We start from the raw sequence: 16,659 nt of genomic DNA, 5'->3' as shown, positions 1-16,659 counted from the left end.
GGGGGGGAATGTGTACCCCAACTATTGTACAGAACCCTATAGAGAGAGGGAAGAACTGTGTACCCTCAACTGTAGTACACAACCCTATAGAGAGGGAGGAACTGTGTACCCTCAACTGGAGTACAGAACCCTATAGAGGGGGGGACTGTGTACCCTCAACTGTAGTACACAACCCTATAGAGGGGGAGGAACTGTGTACCCTCAACTGTAGTACAGAACCCTATAGAGAGGGAGGAACTGTGTACCCTCAACTGGAGTACAGAACCCTATAGAGAGGGAGGAACTGTGTACCCTCAACTGTAGTACAGAACCCTATAGAGAGGGAGGAACTGTGTACCCTCAACTGTAGGACAGAACCCTATAGAGAGGGGGGGGACGGGACTGTGTACCCTCAACTGTAGTACAGAACCCTATAGAGAGAGGGAGGAACTGTGTACCCTCAACTGTAGTACACAACCCTATAGAGAGGGGGGGGGGGGGCTGTGTACCCTCAACTGTAGTACAGAACCCTATAGAGAGGGGGGGGGGGGGGGTGGACTGTGTACCCTCAACTGTAGGACAGAACCCTATAGATAGGGGGGGGGGGGACTGTGTACCCTCAACTGTAGTACAAAACCCTATAGGGGGGGGGGGGGACTGTGTACCCTCAACTGTAGTACAGAACCCTATAGAGAGGGGGGGGGACTGTGTACCCTCAACTGTAGTACAGAACCCTATAGGGGGGGGGGGGGGGGACTGTGTACCCTCAACTGTAGTACAGAACCCTATAGAGAGGGGGGGGACTGTGTACCCTCAACTGTAGTACACAACCCTATAGAGAGGGGGGGGGGGGCTGTGTACCCTCAACTGTAGTACAGAACCCTATAGAGAGGGAGGAACTGTGTACCCTCAACTGTAGTACACAACCCTATAGAGAGGGGGGGGGGGGCTGTGTACCCTCAACTGTAGTACAGAACCCTATAGAGAGGGGGGGGGGGGCTGTGTACCCTCAACTGTAGTACAGAACCCTATAGAGGGGGGGGGGGGGTGGACTGTGTACCCTCAACTGTAGGACAGAACCCTATAGGGGGGGGGGACTGTGTACCCTCAACTGTAGTACAGAACCCTATAGAGAGGGGGGGACTGTGTACCCTCAACTGTAGTACACAACCCTATAGAGAGGGGGGGGGGCTGTGTGCCCTCAACTGTAGTACAGAACCCTATAGAGAGGGGGGGGGGGTGGACTGTGTACCCTCAACTGTAGTACAGAACCCTATAGAGAGGGAGGAACTGTGTACCCTCAACTGTAGGACAGAACCCTATAGAGAGGGGGGGGGGGACTGTGTACCCTCAACTGTAGGACAGAACCCTATAGAGAGACTTGGCTAGCTCTCAAACAGCAGTGTCCTGATGAGAGACTGAATTACTGGCCAACACAATCACTTCAAACTGAAGCTGGATAGACTGCAAACCTTTTACCTATTTTCTACTTATATTTCTTTGTATATCCATAAAAATTATGCTGATTCATGATGTCGACTGGCTGAGAAAAGCTGCCTGCCTGTCTGTCTCTCATCCCGACTCCTGACACGTTCATTACTATGTGACAGCTGGAGATTGAATTTGAATATTGAAACAAAGTTGCAAATGTCAGAGAGACCAGACCGCAAGGTTTATACATATCTCCACTGTTGAAAACTAAATGTTAGTTTAAAAGTAATGTGAGATAATGTCTTGTTGCTTTTTAGAGACTAAAAGACATGAGGTAATGTCTATATGCTTTTTATAGTGGAGATGACGTTTATAAATTGCCTGGCTGGGCTGATGAGACAGTGGATTGCGCAGTCAGATGGAACAGAGTTAATGGGCATTTTAACATCATAGATTTAGCCGGTGGCAACTTGTAGAGTAGATACCGGCTGGAATGCGGTTTTAACCAATCAGCATTTAGATTAGACCCCGCCCCGTTCTTTAAACCCTGGATGGTACGAGTCCTGAATGCTGATTGGCTGACAGCAGTGGTATGTCAGACCATGTATGACAAAACATGTATTTTTACTGCTCTAATTACGTTGGTTACCAGTTTATAAAAGCAATAAGGCACCTCAGGGGTTTGTGGTATATGGCGAATATACCACGGCTAAGGCCTGTATACATTGCGTCGTGCATAAGAACAGCCCTTAGCCTTGGTATATTGGCCATATACCACAAACCCCCTCGTGCCTAATTGCTTAAGGACTGCATCTTTAAGAGCAACAAACAGTGGGAGAATCATTGACTGTTTCCATTTGAGTGAAGAGTGTTGACATCCTTTAAAGCAGCAATCAGCAGTTAAAACAATAACAAAACCCATTCCCCCCCTGTACTACTCTCATTTGGATGCAAGGACTGACCATCTATGATATCACAATTATAGTTATATAATTTTGTAAAATATTTTTTACAACTTTTTACCCCTTTTTCTCCCCAATTTCGTGATATCCAATTGGTAGTCTTGTCTCATCGCTGCAACTCCCGTACGGACTCGGGAGAGGCGCAGGTCGAGAGCCATGTGTCCTCCGAAACATGATCCTGCCAAGCCGCACTGCTTCTTGACACACTGCTCGCTTAACCCGGAAGCCAGACGCGCCAACGTGTTGGAGGAAACACCGTACCACTGGCGAACGTGTCAGCGTGCATGTGCCCAGCCCACCACAGTAGTCACTAGAACGCAATGGGACAAGAACATCCCGGCCGGCCAAGCCCTCCCCTAACCCGGACAATGCTGGGCCAGTTGTACGTTGCCATGTTGTCATGGGTCTCCCGGTCGCGGCCGGTCTGCGACACAGCCCGTGATCGAACCAGGATCTGTGGTGACGCCTCAAGCACTGCAGTGCCTTAGACCGCTGCGCCACTCAGGAGGCCCACAATTATAGTTTTAATCATGTTTTTAGGCGATATATTGTTTGTTTAAATTTACTTTGTTTACAAACATTGGAGTTAAACAAGCTTAGATTTTGGGTTCTGATTGGGTAGGACAGTTCAACTAAGAACATCTTCAGTCAATGTAGTTGGAGTCTTAATGGATTTTAAATAACCTTAACTTCCCATTATGTGTCGTATTCATCTGTCCTCACTCTGTGTTTGTTTCCTCAGGAGGACATGAACCTGAATGAAGAGCGTAAAGCCCCCCTGCGTGGGAAGGACCTGAGCACCAAGAGAGAGATGGTTGTACAGTACATCTCTGCCACCGCCAAATCTGTAAGTCCTTGTTGTAAATCAATGGGCTTTCTGCATTATATCTGTATTGTAACCGTTCTAACCTACTCTCACCCTGCCCACACGGTAGTAGTTAGTGGGCATGAAAAATAAAATGCTCTATTCTACCAACACGCTACAGAATTATGAGATTAACCTGCTCTGCTTCCTTTCTGTCGCTCTCTCTACCTGCCCATCACTCTCTCACTCCGTCTCTCTACCTGCCCATCACTCTCTCACTCCGTCTCTCTACCTGCCCATCACTCTCTCACTCCGTCTCTCTCTACCTGCCCATCACTCTCACTCCGTCTCTCTCTACCTGCCCATCACTCTCTCACTCCGTCTCTCTACCTGCCCATCACTATCTCACTCCGTCTCTCTCTACCTGCCCATCACTCTCTCACTCTCTCACTCCGTCACTCTACCTGCCCATCACTCTCTCACTCCGTCTCTCTCTACCTGCCCATCACTCTCACTACGTCTCTCTCTACCTGCCCATCACTCTCTCACTCCGTCTATCTACCTGCCCATCACTCTCTCACTCCGTCTCTCTCTACCTGCCCATCACTCTCTCACTCTCTCACTCCGTCACTCTACCTGCCCATCACTCTCTCTCTCTCACTCCGTCACTCTACCTGCCCATCACTCTCTCTCTCTCACTCCGTCACTCTACCTGCCCATCACTCTCTCTCTCTCACTCCGTCACTCTACCTGCCCATCACTCTCTCACTCCGTCTCTCTCTACCTGCCCATCACTCTCTCACTCAGTCTCTCTACCTGCCCATCACTCTCTCACTCAGTCTCTCTACCTGCCCGCCTCTCTCACTCCGTCTCTCTCTCTACGTGCCCGTCTCTCTCTCTACCTGCCCATCACTCTCACTCCGTCTCTCTCTCTACCTGCCCGTCTCTCTCTCTACCTGCCCATCACTCTCACTCTGTCTCTCTCTCTACCTGCCCATCACTCTCTCACTCCGTCTCTCTCTACCTGCCCATCACTCTCTCACTCCGTCTCTCGCTACCTGCCCATCACTCTCTCACTCCGTCTCTCGCTACCTGCCCATCACTCTCTCACTCCGTCTCTCGCTACCTGCCCATCACTCTCTCACTCCCTCTCTCTCTACCTGCCCATCACTCTCTCACTCCGTCTCTCTACCTGCCCATCACTCTCTCACTCCGTTTCTCTCTCTACCTGCCCATCACTCTCTCTCTCTCACTCCGTTTCTCTCTACCTGCCCATCACTCTCTCACTCCGTCTCTCTTCCTGCCCATCACTCTCTCACTCCGTCTCTCTACCTGCCCATCACTCTCTCACTCCCTCTCTCTCTACCTGCCCATCACTCTCTCTCTCTAACTCCGTCTCTCTCTCTACCTGCCCATCACTCTCTCACTCTCTCACTCCGTTTCTCTCTCTACCTGCCCATCACTCTCACTCCGTCTCTCTCTACCTGCCCATCATTCTCTCATTCTCTAACTCCGTCTCTCTCTCTACCTGTCCATCACTCTCACTCTGTCTCTCTCTCTACCTGCCCATCACTCTCACTCTGTCTCTCTCTCTACCTGCCCATCACTCTCACTCCGTCTCTCTCTCTACCTGCCCATCACTCTCTCACTCCCTCTCTCTACCTGCCCATCACTCTCTCACTCTCACTCAGTCTCTCTACCTGCCCATCACTCTCTCACTCCCTCTCTCTCTACCTGCCCATCACTCTCTCACTCCGTCTCTCTCTACCTGCCCATCACTCTCTCACTCTCTAACTCCGTCTCTCTCTCTACCTGCCCATCACTCTCACTCCGTCTCTCTCTACCTGCCCATCATTCTCTCATTCTCTAACTCCGTCTCTCTCTCTACCTGCCCATCACTCTCACTCTGTCTCTCTCTCTACCTGCCCATCACTCTCACTCTGTCTCTCTCTCTACCTGCCCATCACTCTCACTCCGTCTCTCTCTCTACCTGCCCATCACTCTCTCACTCCCTCTCTCTACCTGCCCATCACTCTCTCACTCCGTCTCTCTCTACCTGCCCATCACTCTCACTACGTCTCTCTCTACCTGCCCATCACTCTCTCACTCCGTCTATCTACCTGCCCATCACTCTCTCACTCCGTCTCTCTCTACCTGCCCATCACTCTCTCACTCTCTCACTCCGTCACTCTACCTGCCCATCACTCTCTCTCTCTCACTCCGTCACTCTACCTGCCCATCACTCTCTCTCTCTCACTCCGTCACTCTACCTGCCCATCACTCTCTCTCTCTCACTCCGTCACTCTACCTGCCCATCACTCTCTCACTCCCTCTCTCTCTACCTGCCCATCACTCTCTCACTCCGTCTCTCTCTACCTGCCCATCACTCTCTCACTCTCTAACTCCGTCTCTCTCTCTACCTGCCCATCACTCTCACTCCGTCTCTCTCTCTACCTGCCCATCACTCTCTCATTCTCTAACTCCGTCTCTCTCTCTACCTGCCCATCACTCTCACTCTGTCTCTCTCTCTACCTGCCCATCACTCTCACTCTGTCTCTCTCTCTACCTGCCCATCACTCTCACTCCGTCTCTCTCTCTACCTGCCCGTCTCTCTCTCTACCTGCCCATCACTCTCACTCTGTCTCTCTCTCTACCTGCCCATCACTCTCTCACTCCGTCTCTCTCTACCTGCCCATCACTCTCTCACTCCGTCTCTCGCTACCTGCCCATCACTCTCTCACTCCGTCTCTCGCTACCTGCCCATCACTCTCTCACTCCGTCTCTCGCTACCTGCCCATCACTCTCTCACTCCCTCTCTCTCTACCTGCCCATCACTCTCTCACTCCGTCTCTCTACCTGCCCATCACTCTCTCACTCCGTTTCTCTCTCTACCTGCCCATCACTCTCTCTCTCTCACTCCGTTTCTCTCTACCTGCCCATCACTCTCTCACTCCGTCTCTCTTCCTGCCCATCACTCTCTCACTCCGTCTCTCTACCTGCCCATCACTCTCTCACTCCCTCTCTCTCTACCTGCCCATCACTCTCTCTCTCTAACTCCGTCTCTCTCTCTACCTGCCCATCACTCTCTCACTCTCTCACTCCGTTTCTCTCTCTACCTGCCCATCACTCTCACTCCGTCTCTCTCTACCTGCCCATCACTCTCTCATTCTCTAACTCCGTCTCTCTCTCTACCTGCCCATCACTCTCACTCTGTCTCTCTCTCTACCTGCCCATCACTCTCACTCTGTCTCTCTCTCTACCTGCCCGTCACTCTCACTCCGTCTCTCTCTACCTGCCCATCACTCTCTCACTCCGTCTCTCTCTCTACCTGCCCATCACTCTCTACCTGCCTATCACTCTCACTCCGTCTCTCTCTCTACCTGCCCATCACTCTCTACCTGCCTATCACTCTCACTCCGTCTCTCTCTCTACGTGCCCGTCTCTCTCTCTACCTGCCCATCACTCTCACTCCGTCTCTCTCTCTACCTGCCCGTCTCTCTCTCTACCTGCCCGTCACTCTAACTAACCTGCCCGTCTCTCTCCTTGCCCAAGCTCCCAATCTCTGATTGCCGCCTCAGTTTTATTTATTTTTAACCTTTTTTCCCGCAATGCTTATCAAACCACTTTTGATGTAGAGCAACCGTAACTCTCAGTGGCTTAATATTGGGGAGGGATCCAGTTTTCATTTGAATTTGGAACGCATCGCTGTTCCAAAGCGGCATAATCCTGAAACATGACACTTTCATCACTCAAAACCAATAAGAGCAGTAAACCCAGTGCGTTTGAGGGTAATCTCAGGGTTTTAGGGTGAATTCTCCTATTCTCTTTATGAAGTTTAGGGCCCCTACTGAGGATAGACTCCCGTCAACACAAAAGGAAAAGTGATTTCTTCTCCCGTCTAAATCACTCCGACTCCGCTGGCCTTTGACATTATAATGTATTACCTCTCTCATTGTTATGGTAATTAACTGGCTTTATTAATAATGATGATGATCAGAGATGATTGAATTTTTTACCGGGACCATTATGTTTTGTGAGCACTACTATATTATTCAGATGAACAGCCGCCTCTGTCTGGGTGAAAGGGACGAGGACTGTATTTCAGGGCCCTCCCTACCCCCTCACATTCTATAGGCCCTGTAGGTGGGAGCCGGTCAGAACCATGTCAGGATAGAATATAGACACACACACACAGACAAAGCTAGGCACACACCAATCTAGGGTAGAAGTGGTCCGGGAACCAGTTTTACATGAGTTTAGATATGTTTATGTGTGCTAAGTGCCTGTCTTCAACACGGCAGAGCAAATCCCCTCACCCTGTTAAAAACCCAATCCATCCCACTGGTTTCTGTAAATAAGGAAGACATAGAATTACACTGGCGAATTAGACTCCTGTAGGTGAAGGGTAGGCTGGGCTACTTTTCAAATGGCCCTATGGCCCCTGGTCAAAAGTAGTGCACTAAACATCCAAGGATGGTGCTTGAGTAAGGCAGATTTTTGGTGGTGGTTTTCTGATTGATGGAGTGAAAATGGGGCGTGGTGCTAGATTTGACATTAACATGGTATGTTGTGACATCTTCATTGCATTTCAAGATTTTGGGTTAATTTTGGGGATCTTGTGGTGGAGTGTTTTCACAGCTAATAATATGATGTGCCTTATTCAATCTTTGGGTGTTCTCTTCCCCTTCCAAAGATGATCACCGTCCTATGGAATCGCAGTTTTTAGGGTCTTCTTTGTATGCGCGATTGCTTGCTTCCAACAGAATTTTACGTTTGCAGGAAAATGTACTAATAACGTAGACTCTCTCAATCACACACCAAGTCACCTCTTTCCTGTGTGTCTATCTGTTCTAGACTGGATCATTGCCCCTTATCTTCTAATAGAGGCCATAGAAATATATAAAGTAGAATGGCATCAGTAGAATGGGAGCTGTCTGTGTACCATCTATATTTTAGCTTGTTCCTTATGGGTTATGTAGATAGAGAAGAAAGGGTTCATTTGAGAGGGCAATAGAGAATTCCATCAGCTCTCCCAGCAATACCTCAAATCCATCTATGTGAAGTTGTAAGTCAGTCTATCCCTTCTAAGTTTCAGGTGCAGCACAGTATGTGGACCGGATTGCATTGAGAATGAAGGTTTAAAGTGCAAATATTGGTGGAGCGACAAATGTGTCCCCAACATCATGTGGCTTTTTCTGCTTGCCTGAAAAGCACCCATTTTGAGACTCAGTACATAGAGCTAGTATCCTTTATTGTTCTGGATAATGTTGCAATTATTTCTTCCCCAAATCTATTAATGCAATATGTCATCCAACACATCGTTTTTTATCAGTCTTCTATGAACAGTATGACCATTAGCGTGTTGATATACTGGAGTATATTTCCCTGCAGCTATTAGGCTAAAAATACTAGCTAGCTAATGGGACTACAGGGTTGATTATTAGTTTGTTTGTTCTCGCCCAACATGGCTCCTCTCCAGAGTTGTATTTTTCATACGTTGCTGCCTCGCTACTTTATCACCGAGCAAGATGGAGAACTCTTCCCATATACTACCAGGGTGCCTCTGTGGGAGCCTTTCAAATTACCCCCCAACACAAAACAAAGATGACTGTCCCATATGGCACCATATTCCCTATGTAGTGCACTACTTAAGATTAGGGCACTAGTCAAAAGTAGTGCACCACATAGGGAATAGGGTGCCATTTGTTATGCACACCATGTCTTTTTAAAGGAGAATGTTTCTATTGGCGTTGACCCTGGTCATTTGAATATGAAGTGCAGCTGTTGCAGCAAGTGTGGCGGTCCTTGACCATTAACGAAGCATGAAGTGCCTTTTCTTTCTCTCCCCTCTCTTTATTTTAATTTGATTTCATTCTGACATATGCATGCCTTTCACGCTAACACAATCATTTCCCCTCTATTCCCAGTGTGCTGGAAAAACATCAACTTTGCTTACTTCTCTTTCGCCTTGCAGATGACTTCCCTGTTCCAGTTCAACATGTTCAGTGTTTCATGATGAGATGGGGATGAGTGTGATGGTCGGGTCTTGAGGGGAAACTAGTTCAAATGTTTTGAGTAGCCATTTTGCTGCCTTTGTACTAACACAATGTGAAATCAACGTCCTGGTATTTTAAAGGGATTTAACCAATAATCATTCACCAATGTGCCGCCCCGTTCTCTCAGTGAAGCCTGACAATTCGTCAGAGAATCAAGGCCTTCATCTTCTGCTGTCACACTGTTATCTGGTCTGGTGAATAATACAATCCTGTATTTTCCCTACACCATGAGAAACGATGCTAATGGTAATGACAGTAAGAGGAGAATATAAATAAATACTACCACTCCTGATAAGATGACATCTCCCTCAGAAGTTTGTTTACTAGGGAGTTGTTCTATAATGGCGCGCTAGAGGTCCCCGTTAGCATACAATAACCAAGCATTCAATTATTATTAGAACTAGCTTCAGGTCGTGTTTTTTCCTCTGAGAACTGACAGGAATTCTATCACGGTTTTATCGAGAACGAGGTGTTACCTTGCGCAAGGAAATGGATGTAAACACTCAGTGCTATTCCTCCTCAAGCTCCTCCCTGACACATCTACTTGCTTTTTTCTTCTAGATAATGTCTGTTCTTTTTGGTCAAGCCGCCAAAACAGCAAGCCTGAAGAGAAACATGTTTAATGTTCTCACCGTGTAGTCTTGTCAACGTTAAAACAACGCTGGAGACAGCAGTAGTTCCCAGTTGTCCCTGCCTCTATGTGATTCAAGGTCCCAAATCTCCCAATAATAACCCGACAGCATAATCCCTCAACGTTAGACAATGACATGCTAGATTCATCAGAGGACGACTGGGGAAATGTGGATTTATGGTGAAAAGCACAGTGCACATGATCAAGCGGCAACACAGTTAAAAGTGACATTATTGCCGTCATAAATGCTGATGGAGGTGAGTGAAGCCGAGCGTCAAATGGGAGAGTGGGAGAGAAAGACAGAGAGAGATTGATAATGAGAGAGGGAGATAAAGAATAAGAGATGAAGAGAGGACTGCAGAGAGAGAGAGGACTGCAGAGAGAGAGAGGACTGCAGAGAGAGAGAGGACTGCAGAGAGAGAGAGGACTGCAGAGAGAGAGAGGACTGCAGAGAGAGAGAGGACTGCAGAGAGAGAGAGGACTGCAGAGAGAGAGAGGACTGCAGAGAGAGAGAGGACTGCAGAGAGAGAGAGGACTGCAGAGAGAGAGAGGACTGCAGAGAGAGGGAGAGAGAACTGCAGAGAGAGGGAGAGAGGACTGCAGAGAGAGGGAGAAAAGACTGCAGAGAGAGGGGGAGAGAGGACTGCAGAGAGAGGGAGAGAGGACTGCAGAGAGAGGGAGAGAGGACTGCAGAGAGAGGGAGAGAGGACTGCAGAGAGAGGGAGAGAGGACTGCAGAGAGAGGGAGAGAGGACTGCAGAGAGAGGGAGAGAGGACTGCAGAGAGAGGGAGAGAGGACTGCAGAGAGAGGGAGAGAGGACTGCAGAGAGAGGGAGAGAGGACTGCAGAGAGAGAGAGGGAGAGAGGACTGCAGAGAGAGAGAGGGAGAGAGGACTGCAGAGAGAGAGAGGGAGAGAGGACTGCAGAGAGAGAGAGGGAGAGAGGACTGCAGAGAGAGAGAGGGAGAGAGGACTGCAGAGAGAGAGAGGGAGAGAGGACTGCAGAGAGAGAGAGGGAGAGAGGACTGCAGAGAGAAAGGGAATGAGTGAAGGAAAGCAGAAAAGCGAGAGAGGCAGAGTGACTGTTTTCCCTCACTTGATGTGCAGTGACTTTGTAACTTCCTGTGATCAGTGCGCACTGCGCTGTGCTTTCCCGGAGTGCAGCTGGCTGGCGAGAGAGAGGTGTGTTCAGCTGCAGATTAGAATACATTTACTGGGCTGACAGACACCCTCCCACTGCGAGACACAGCGCCGCCGCCGCCGTAATAGAAAAAACGCTCCCAATTCCCCACCACTATTGACAGATAACAAGGTTAAACTCCAGAAATCATGCTGACTACATGGGCTCCAAGGTGCTACGAGGAGTCGCTCAGTCTGACACCTGAAGTCAAGCGCAGATGGCAGCTGATTGGTTTTGGCTTTGGGAACCTTGTTAGCCATGGACAAACTGTCGTTGTAGAGGTTAATTCTGTGCTAAATCGATCAAGCGCAAAGACAATTAGGGCGTTTCCCTATCAACCCTAACATTGCATAGGGGCCGAGTCACGAGAGGTCAAGTGAACCGTTTCCCTATCAACCCTAACATTGCATAGGGGCCGAGTCACGAGAGGTCAAGTGAACTAGACACTCCATATTGGTTGCCAAACGAACAGACACTGTCTTACATGATTTTTTGGTACAGCTAGGAGAGTTTAGTAGTGTGTGTAGCCTATGTTATGTCAGAATAAGGTGCTGTTGATACCTCTTACAGTTGACAGGTAATTATTGGCCTACTAATGATTGTGCCGTTGTCTTTTTGCATGTTAACTCCTCTTCGCTGACTGCTGCATGAAGATCACCGGGAGCAAAGTCACGGTAAGTACACCCTTTATATTATTACGCATAGTGAGTCGTGTTCCTCTCGTGCCTTTCTCCATCTCCTCCCTGCCCCCTTCCCCTCTCTTCTCCATTCCCCTTTCAAAAGATTCTAGGCAGTTTGTCCCTGAATGCGCAAGGTCATCATATTTATGGCTTTAATAACAAAAAAATCTGCATTGACATTGCTAATAGACTGTGATTTGGAAAGGCTCTAAATTGTTTATGCAATTCTTACATGTAAATTGAAAAGATTTTTCGATGAGGGATTTCTAAATTATACAGCCTTGCAAAGGGAGCCCTTTTGTTGGTCTAAGCCGTTTCTCTTTTTGAAATGGATTGTAGACTAACCCGTATTAGCATTTAAATATTGTAATACCAGCGATGAGCAATAGTTTTTAGGCAAATAGTGATAATCTACAATCTAATCTGTTTATTGGAACGTTTTGCATCTAAATGGCTTTCATTGTGTTAATTTTTTTTCCTTGAGACGGCACACTGAGAGAATGCATCACTTAATTAGATTGCACTACAGACACACACACACACACACACACACACACACACACACACACACACACACACACACACACACACACACTGATTGAAGAGTGGAAAATATATTAAGTGCATTTTTCCTCGACCTTCCAGAAATCTGAAGCTGGTTTAATTTAGTGGCCGGGTATTCACCACAATACATTTGAAAACCCCTTGTCTCAATCTCACAACATTAAGGGATGTCACCCCTGTCTCAGAAATGTAGCTGTTGTTGCTGTCACTCCCTCACTAGCCACCACTAACCCAACCCCAATAATCTGTATAAATATACACTGTCCAAGGGGCTGGTGACGCTTCCTAATTTCTCTGCCACTGTAATACGGTAATTGCAGATCTGCTCTGGCAATTTATCACAAAGTGGAGCCCTATTGCCTGTTGTGAGGAGGCAAGCCTGTTTTTTTGGGCAAAGCTTTTGGGAAAAAAGCCCTCTTATTGCTTTTTGCTAGCGTGAATTGTCACCTTGAATAGTGTTTTATTGCCTTCAGGATTAAGGAGGCCTACAGGCTTAGAGGGAACGAGGACAAGGTAAACCAGCCAGTACGCTGTCACCTAGTGGCACCCTATTCCCTATATGATGTACTGCTTTTGACCAGGTTAAAAGTAGTGCACTACCTAGTGAGTAGGGTGCCATTTGGGACAAAGTCCTGGTCTGTGCTCTACTGATGGGCCCAGACAAACCTTTCCACTGTTTGACTCGCTCTACAGACAGATGTTTTGTGTGTCGTTTGTTTGCCAAACTGTTATTTTGCGCTGGGTTATTTCTGCTGAGTAAGTAGATTCCTACAGACGACGTTATGAACGAAGATGTTTCGTCTTGATAGGCAGGAACAGGGTTCAGAGGTGTATCAGAACTGTTGATCCGAGAGCAGAGGTCTACTTTGAAGTTTGGAACAGTCTGAATGTTTGCCAAGGAAGCTTCTCCAAACTCTGTGTGCTAGTAACATTTTGCGTCCTCTCTAACCTCTCCCTCCGTCAGAATCACACATCTGTGCCCGTGTATCAGGCTAACAAAAAACTAACACTGAGGAAGCTGTCAGTCTAAAAGCTCCACTCAGAACCTAAAGTACCAGTCAAGTGAGACGTTTAAGTCAGTTAGCCCGGCGTGACTACGGTTAGCTTCGGCTCTGCCTGGCGGACTCAAAATGTTCATGCTGTCAGCGCAGGGCTTCCGAGGGAGCTTTCCTTGAGCTGTGCAGTCGTTGTGGTGGGGGAACTGAAGGTACTGTGAGGTCTGTAGGGAACCGTCCCAGAGCTGTGCAGTCGTGGTGGTGGGGGAACTGAAGGTACTGTGAGGTCTGTAGGGAACCGTCCCAGAGCTGTGCAGTCGTGGTGGTGGGGGAACTGAAGGTACTGTGAGGTCTGTAGGGACCCGTCCCAGAGCTGTGCAGTCGTGGTGGTGGGGGAACTGAAGGTACTGTGAGGTCTGTAGGGAACCGTCCCAGAGCTGTGCAGTCGTGGTGGTGGTGGGGGAACTGAAGGGTCTGTGAGGTCTGTAGGGAACCGTCCCAGAGCTGTGCAGTCGTGGTGGTGGGGGAACTGAAGGTACTGTGAGGTCTGTAGGGAACCGTCCCAGAGCTGTGCAGTCGTGGTGGTGGGGGAACTGAAGGTACTGTGAGGTCTGTAGGGAACCGTCCCAGAGCTGTGCAGTCGTGGTGGTGGGGGAACTGAAGGTACTGTGAGGTCTGTAGGGAACCGTCCCAGAGCTGTGCAGTCGTCGTGGGGGTGGGGGAACTGAAGTAGAGCTGGGCGGTAAATCAAAATAATTTGAATGAATTAAAAACAATTTTTTTGAGACATTCCAAATGCCTGTATTGCAGAATCAAGTTTTTTTTTTTTCGTTTTTATGAGCGTTTATGTACTTTTGTTCTCATGTGTTTTTGGTTTCCACTCATGTGCTCCTTCTGTGCTGTGCGCCTTCCCATTTACACCAGAGATCTGTATACTGTATAATGACGAAATGCTCATGTTTCTTGGGCCCAACCAAGAGAGAGATTATGATACTGTAATAGAGGAGAAGTGAACCTTTCCAGCCATACCCTGTTTATGTTTCAACTCCGCAAACTTCGAGCAGACATTACTATAATGGATGTACCAATGAACATTCATTATGGAAATGTAATGCTTGTCGCGCCCGCATTACGGTACCACTTATCGCTAGCAGCATTTTAGTCAAATAAAGATTGTTATACTAGTTGTTTAGTCTGTGTTTTATAAATATGCAATAAGCATAAAACTATATAAGGGATTGGCAACACGTTCTCATTCTGAGAAATATGGTAGGCCCCTTAATTTCAACACCTGAGCAAAGTGGACAGGCTAGCATGCTGTTGAAATAGTTTGAGACGGACAGAAGATTGTTTTCATAACAATTCAACTGTTTTTCCTTGTTCGCTGAATTCAGAGCTTGTGAAATTATACCTAGATCCAAGTTGGCTAGACTTGAAACATTAAATATTTGCTTGCTACCCAGTAGTATGTAAATTTGTTACAAAAAGGGCATTTATATACAGACCTGAAAGCCAGATCAGTGATTATTGCAACAAAAGAAGCACGTTCAGGTATTTTTATTAGTGGGTCTTATGGTTGTGGAAGGCATGTTCAGCCTAGGTATAATTTACCAAGCTCCTAATTAATTTGATAAATTCCTTACTGTTTTACATGCTGTGTATTTGACCTTTAATTGTACAACACAGTTTATTTAGAGAAATAAATCAAGATGTATATCGCAGTGTGAATTGCCTCCAGTTCAGTCTGGCCAGCATGTCCACATTCACCGCCGCCGTTGCTGAGTCTGTGTCATCAGCCTTGTTGAACAAGCTAGTGGGGGAAGATGAGGACCAAAAAGTAGCTGACTGCCAAGATGCCTGCAAACAAACCAGAAATGCAGATAGATAGGCTGGTTATAGTTCTCCTTTTAAAACAAGGGTGATTTACGTCACCACTCAACTGCCACATTTGGAACAACAGTATGTCATGGGTCCTGTGGTGCGTTAGTGCTGCCTCGATACTTCAATAAACCACCAGTTACACGCAGGGGGGAGCAGGGCTGCTGTTACTATAGAGAGAGGTTTTAAGGGGTTACCCGCCCTGACCTGTATGGGCTGATCTGACCACATGACTGGCCATCCCTGAGACGGAGCCTGTTTCCATGGTAACGTACTGGCCAGCCTACAATATGTCAAGGGGTGAGAGTGGGGGAGAGATGTTGAGGGGGAGTGAAACACCTCAGACCTCAGGGACTGGAGGAGTCTGTTGGATTAGTGATATCTGACTCCATTTCAGAGAATCATGTGTGCCAGAATAGTGGACAAAGGTTGTTGTTTAAAAAATGAATTAGATCTGGCTCACTCCTGGGACGCTGGCCTAACCTCTTCACTTGTATAAAATAGTAGAGACAGATTTTTAAGAATGACCTCTTTTTGTGGTGTGAAATGCGCTGTATGTATCGGCTGACAAGGCCTCCCCAAGGAGCACTACAACAGTTAAGTGACAGAATAGAGCTTTGAAGTGATTGGAGGGAGTAGTTAGTTTCCCCCCCAAAGTAGAGCCTCTACAGTCTTCACAAGGAGGAGAAGGACATTCAAAGAATGTAGGAAGAACAGAACATTCAAAATATTCCAAACAGCATATTTAAAGCTGTTGCAGAAACAATGATCCACTTATTTGAAGTTTGAGGTGAGAACATCTAGCATTGGCTGAGTGTATTTTACATTGTGACAGATGACTATTCTTCTATGAACTTGAATCCTTTAACATTTTAATGAAATGGTATTAGATGAATTTTCCTCTAGTTGAGGACTCACGGTATCTGTTTATTGAGACCTCACAGAAACGTTGAGGTAGTTACCATGGAACATGGAGAAGGCCCAACATTTCATTGCCGACGCTCTCCAGCATCTTTTGTTCCAATGTTGAGGATAGGCACTTAGAACAATTCTCATTTAAGCCGAGATGATTTAATTTTTCTCTCCCGATTACGCCTCTTTGTTTCTGTGTATTGCAGAGGAAGGCTGTATTCCCAGGCAAATTAATAACCTTGGCATATGTGTTGTCTGTTCCACTCGTTTCATTGGCCAACGTCGTATTAAGCGTCGCACGCACTCCAAGGCTTTTCTTCACCTAATGCACTTTTGCTCATTGTGGCTGCTGTTTAAATGCCTCAAGGGGAGGAAGGGAGAGAGAGAGAGAGAGAGAGGGGGAGAGAGAGAGAGAGAGGGGGAGAGAGAGAGCATCCACTGCTGCCGTCTCTTTCACTTGCTACCCTACCTTGCTACCAGCGCCAATAGTTTTTGGAAGGCCTTGTGTCAAAATTGAATCTGAATTAAACCAAGGCTACACTCTCTCATCCCCTCTTTCTTCCAAGTCCCATACATCTGAAATACTTA

General features: G+C 47.4%; 1 protein-coding gene across 1 annotated transcript in view; it reads left to right on the top strand.

Annotated features, from left to right (window-relative positions):
* Window positions 1–16,659, top strand: part of LOC139366406 (diaphanous-related formin 2) — a 691,096-nt gene that overhangs the window by 59,897 nt on the left and 614,540 nt on the right. The window contains exons 5-6 of the mRNA XM_071103857.1: window positions 3,115–3,219; window positions 11,696–11,716. Of these exons, the coding sequence (XP_070959958.1) occupies window positions 3,115–3,219; window positions 11,696–11,716 (126 nt within the window). The remainder of the gene's footprint in view (window positions 1–3,114; window positions 3,220–11,695; window positions 11,717–16,659) is intronic.

The sequence above is a fragment of the Oncorhynchus clarkii genome, chromosome 14, assembly GCF_045791955.1.
Source record: "Oncorhynchus clarkii lewisi isolate Uvic-CL-2024 chromosome 14, UVic_Ocla_1.0, whole genome shotgun sequence".
NCBI classification, from domain to species: Eukaryota; Metazoa; Chordata; class Actinopteri; order Salmoniformes; family Salmonidae; genus Oncorhynchus; species Oncorhynchus clarkii.
The sequence above is the reverse complement of the archived record's forward strand: the minus strand, read 5'-3'. Positions and strand labels throughout refer to the sequence as shown.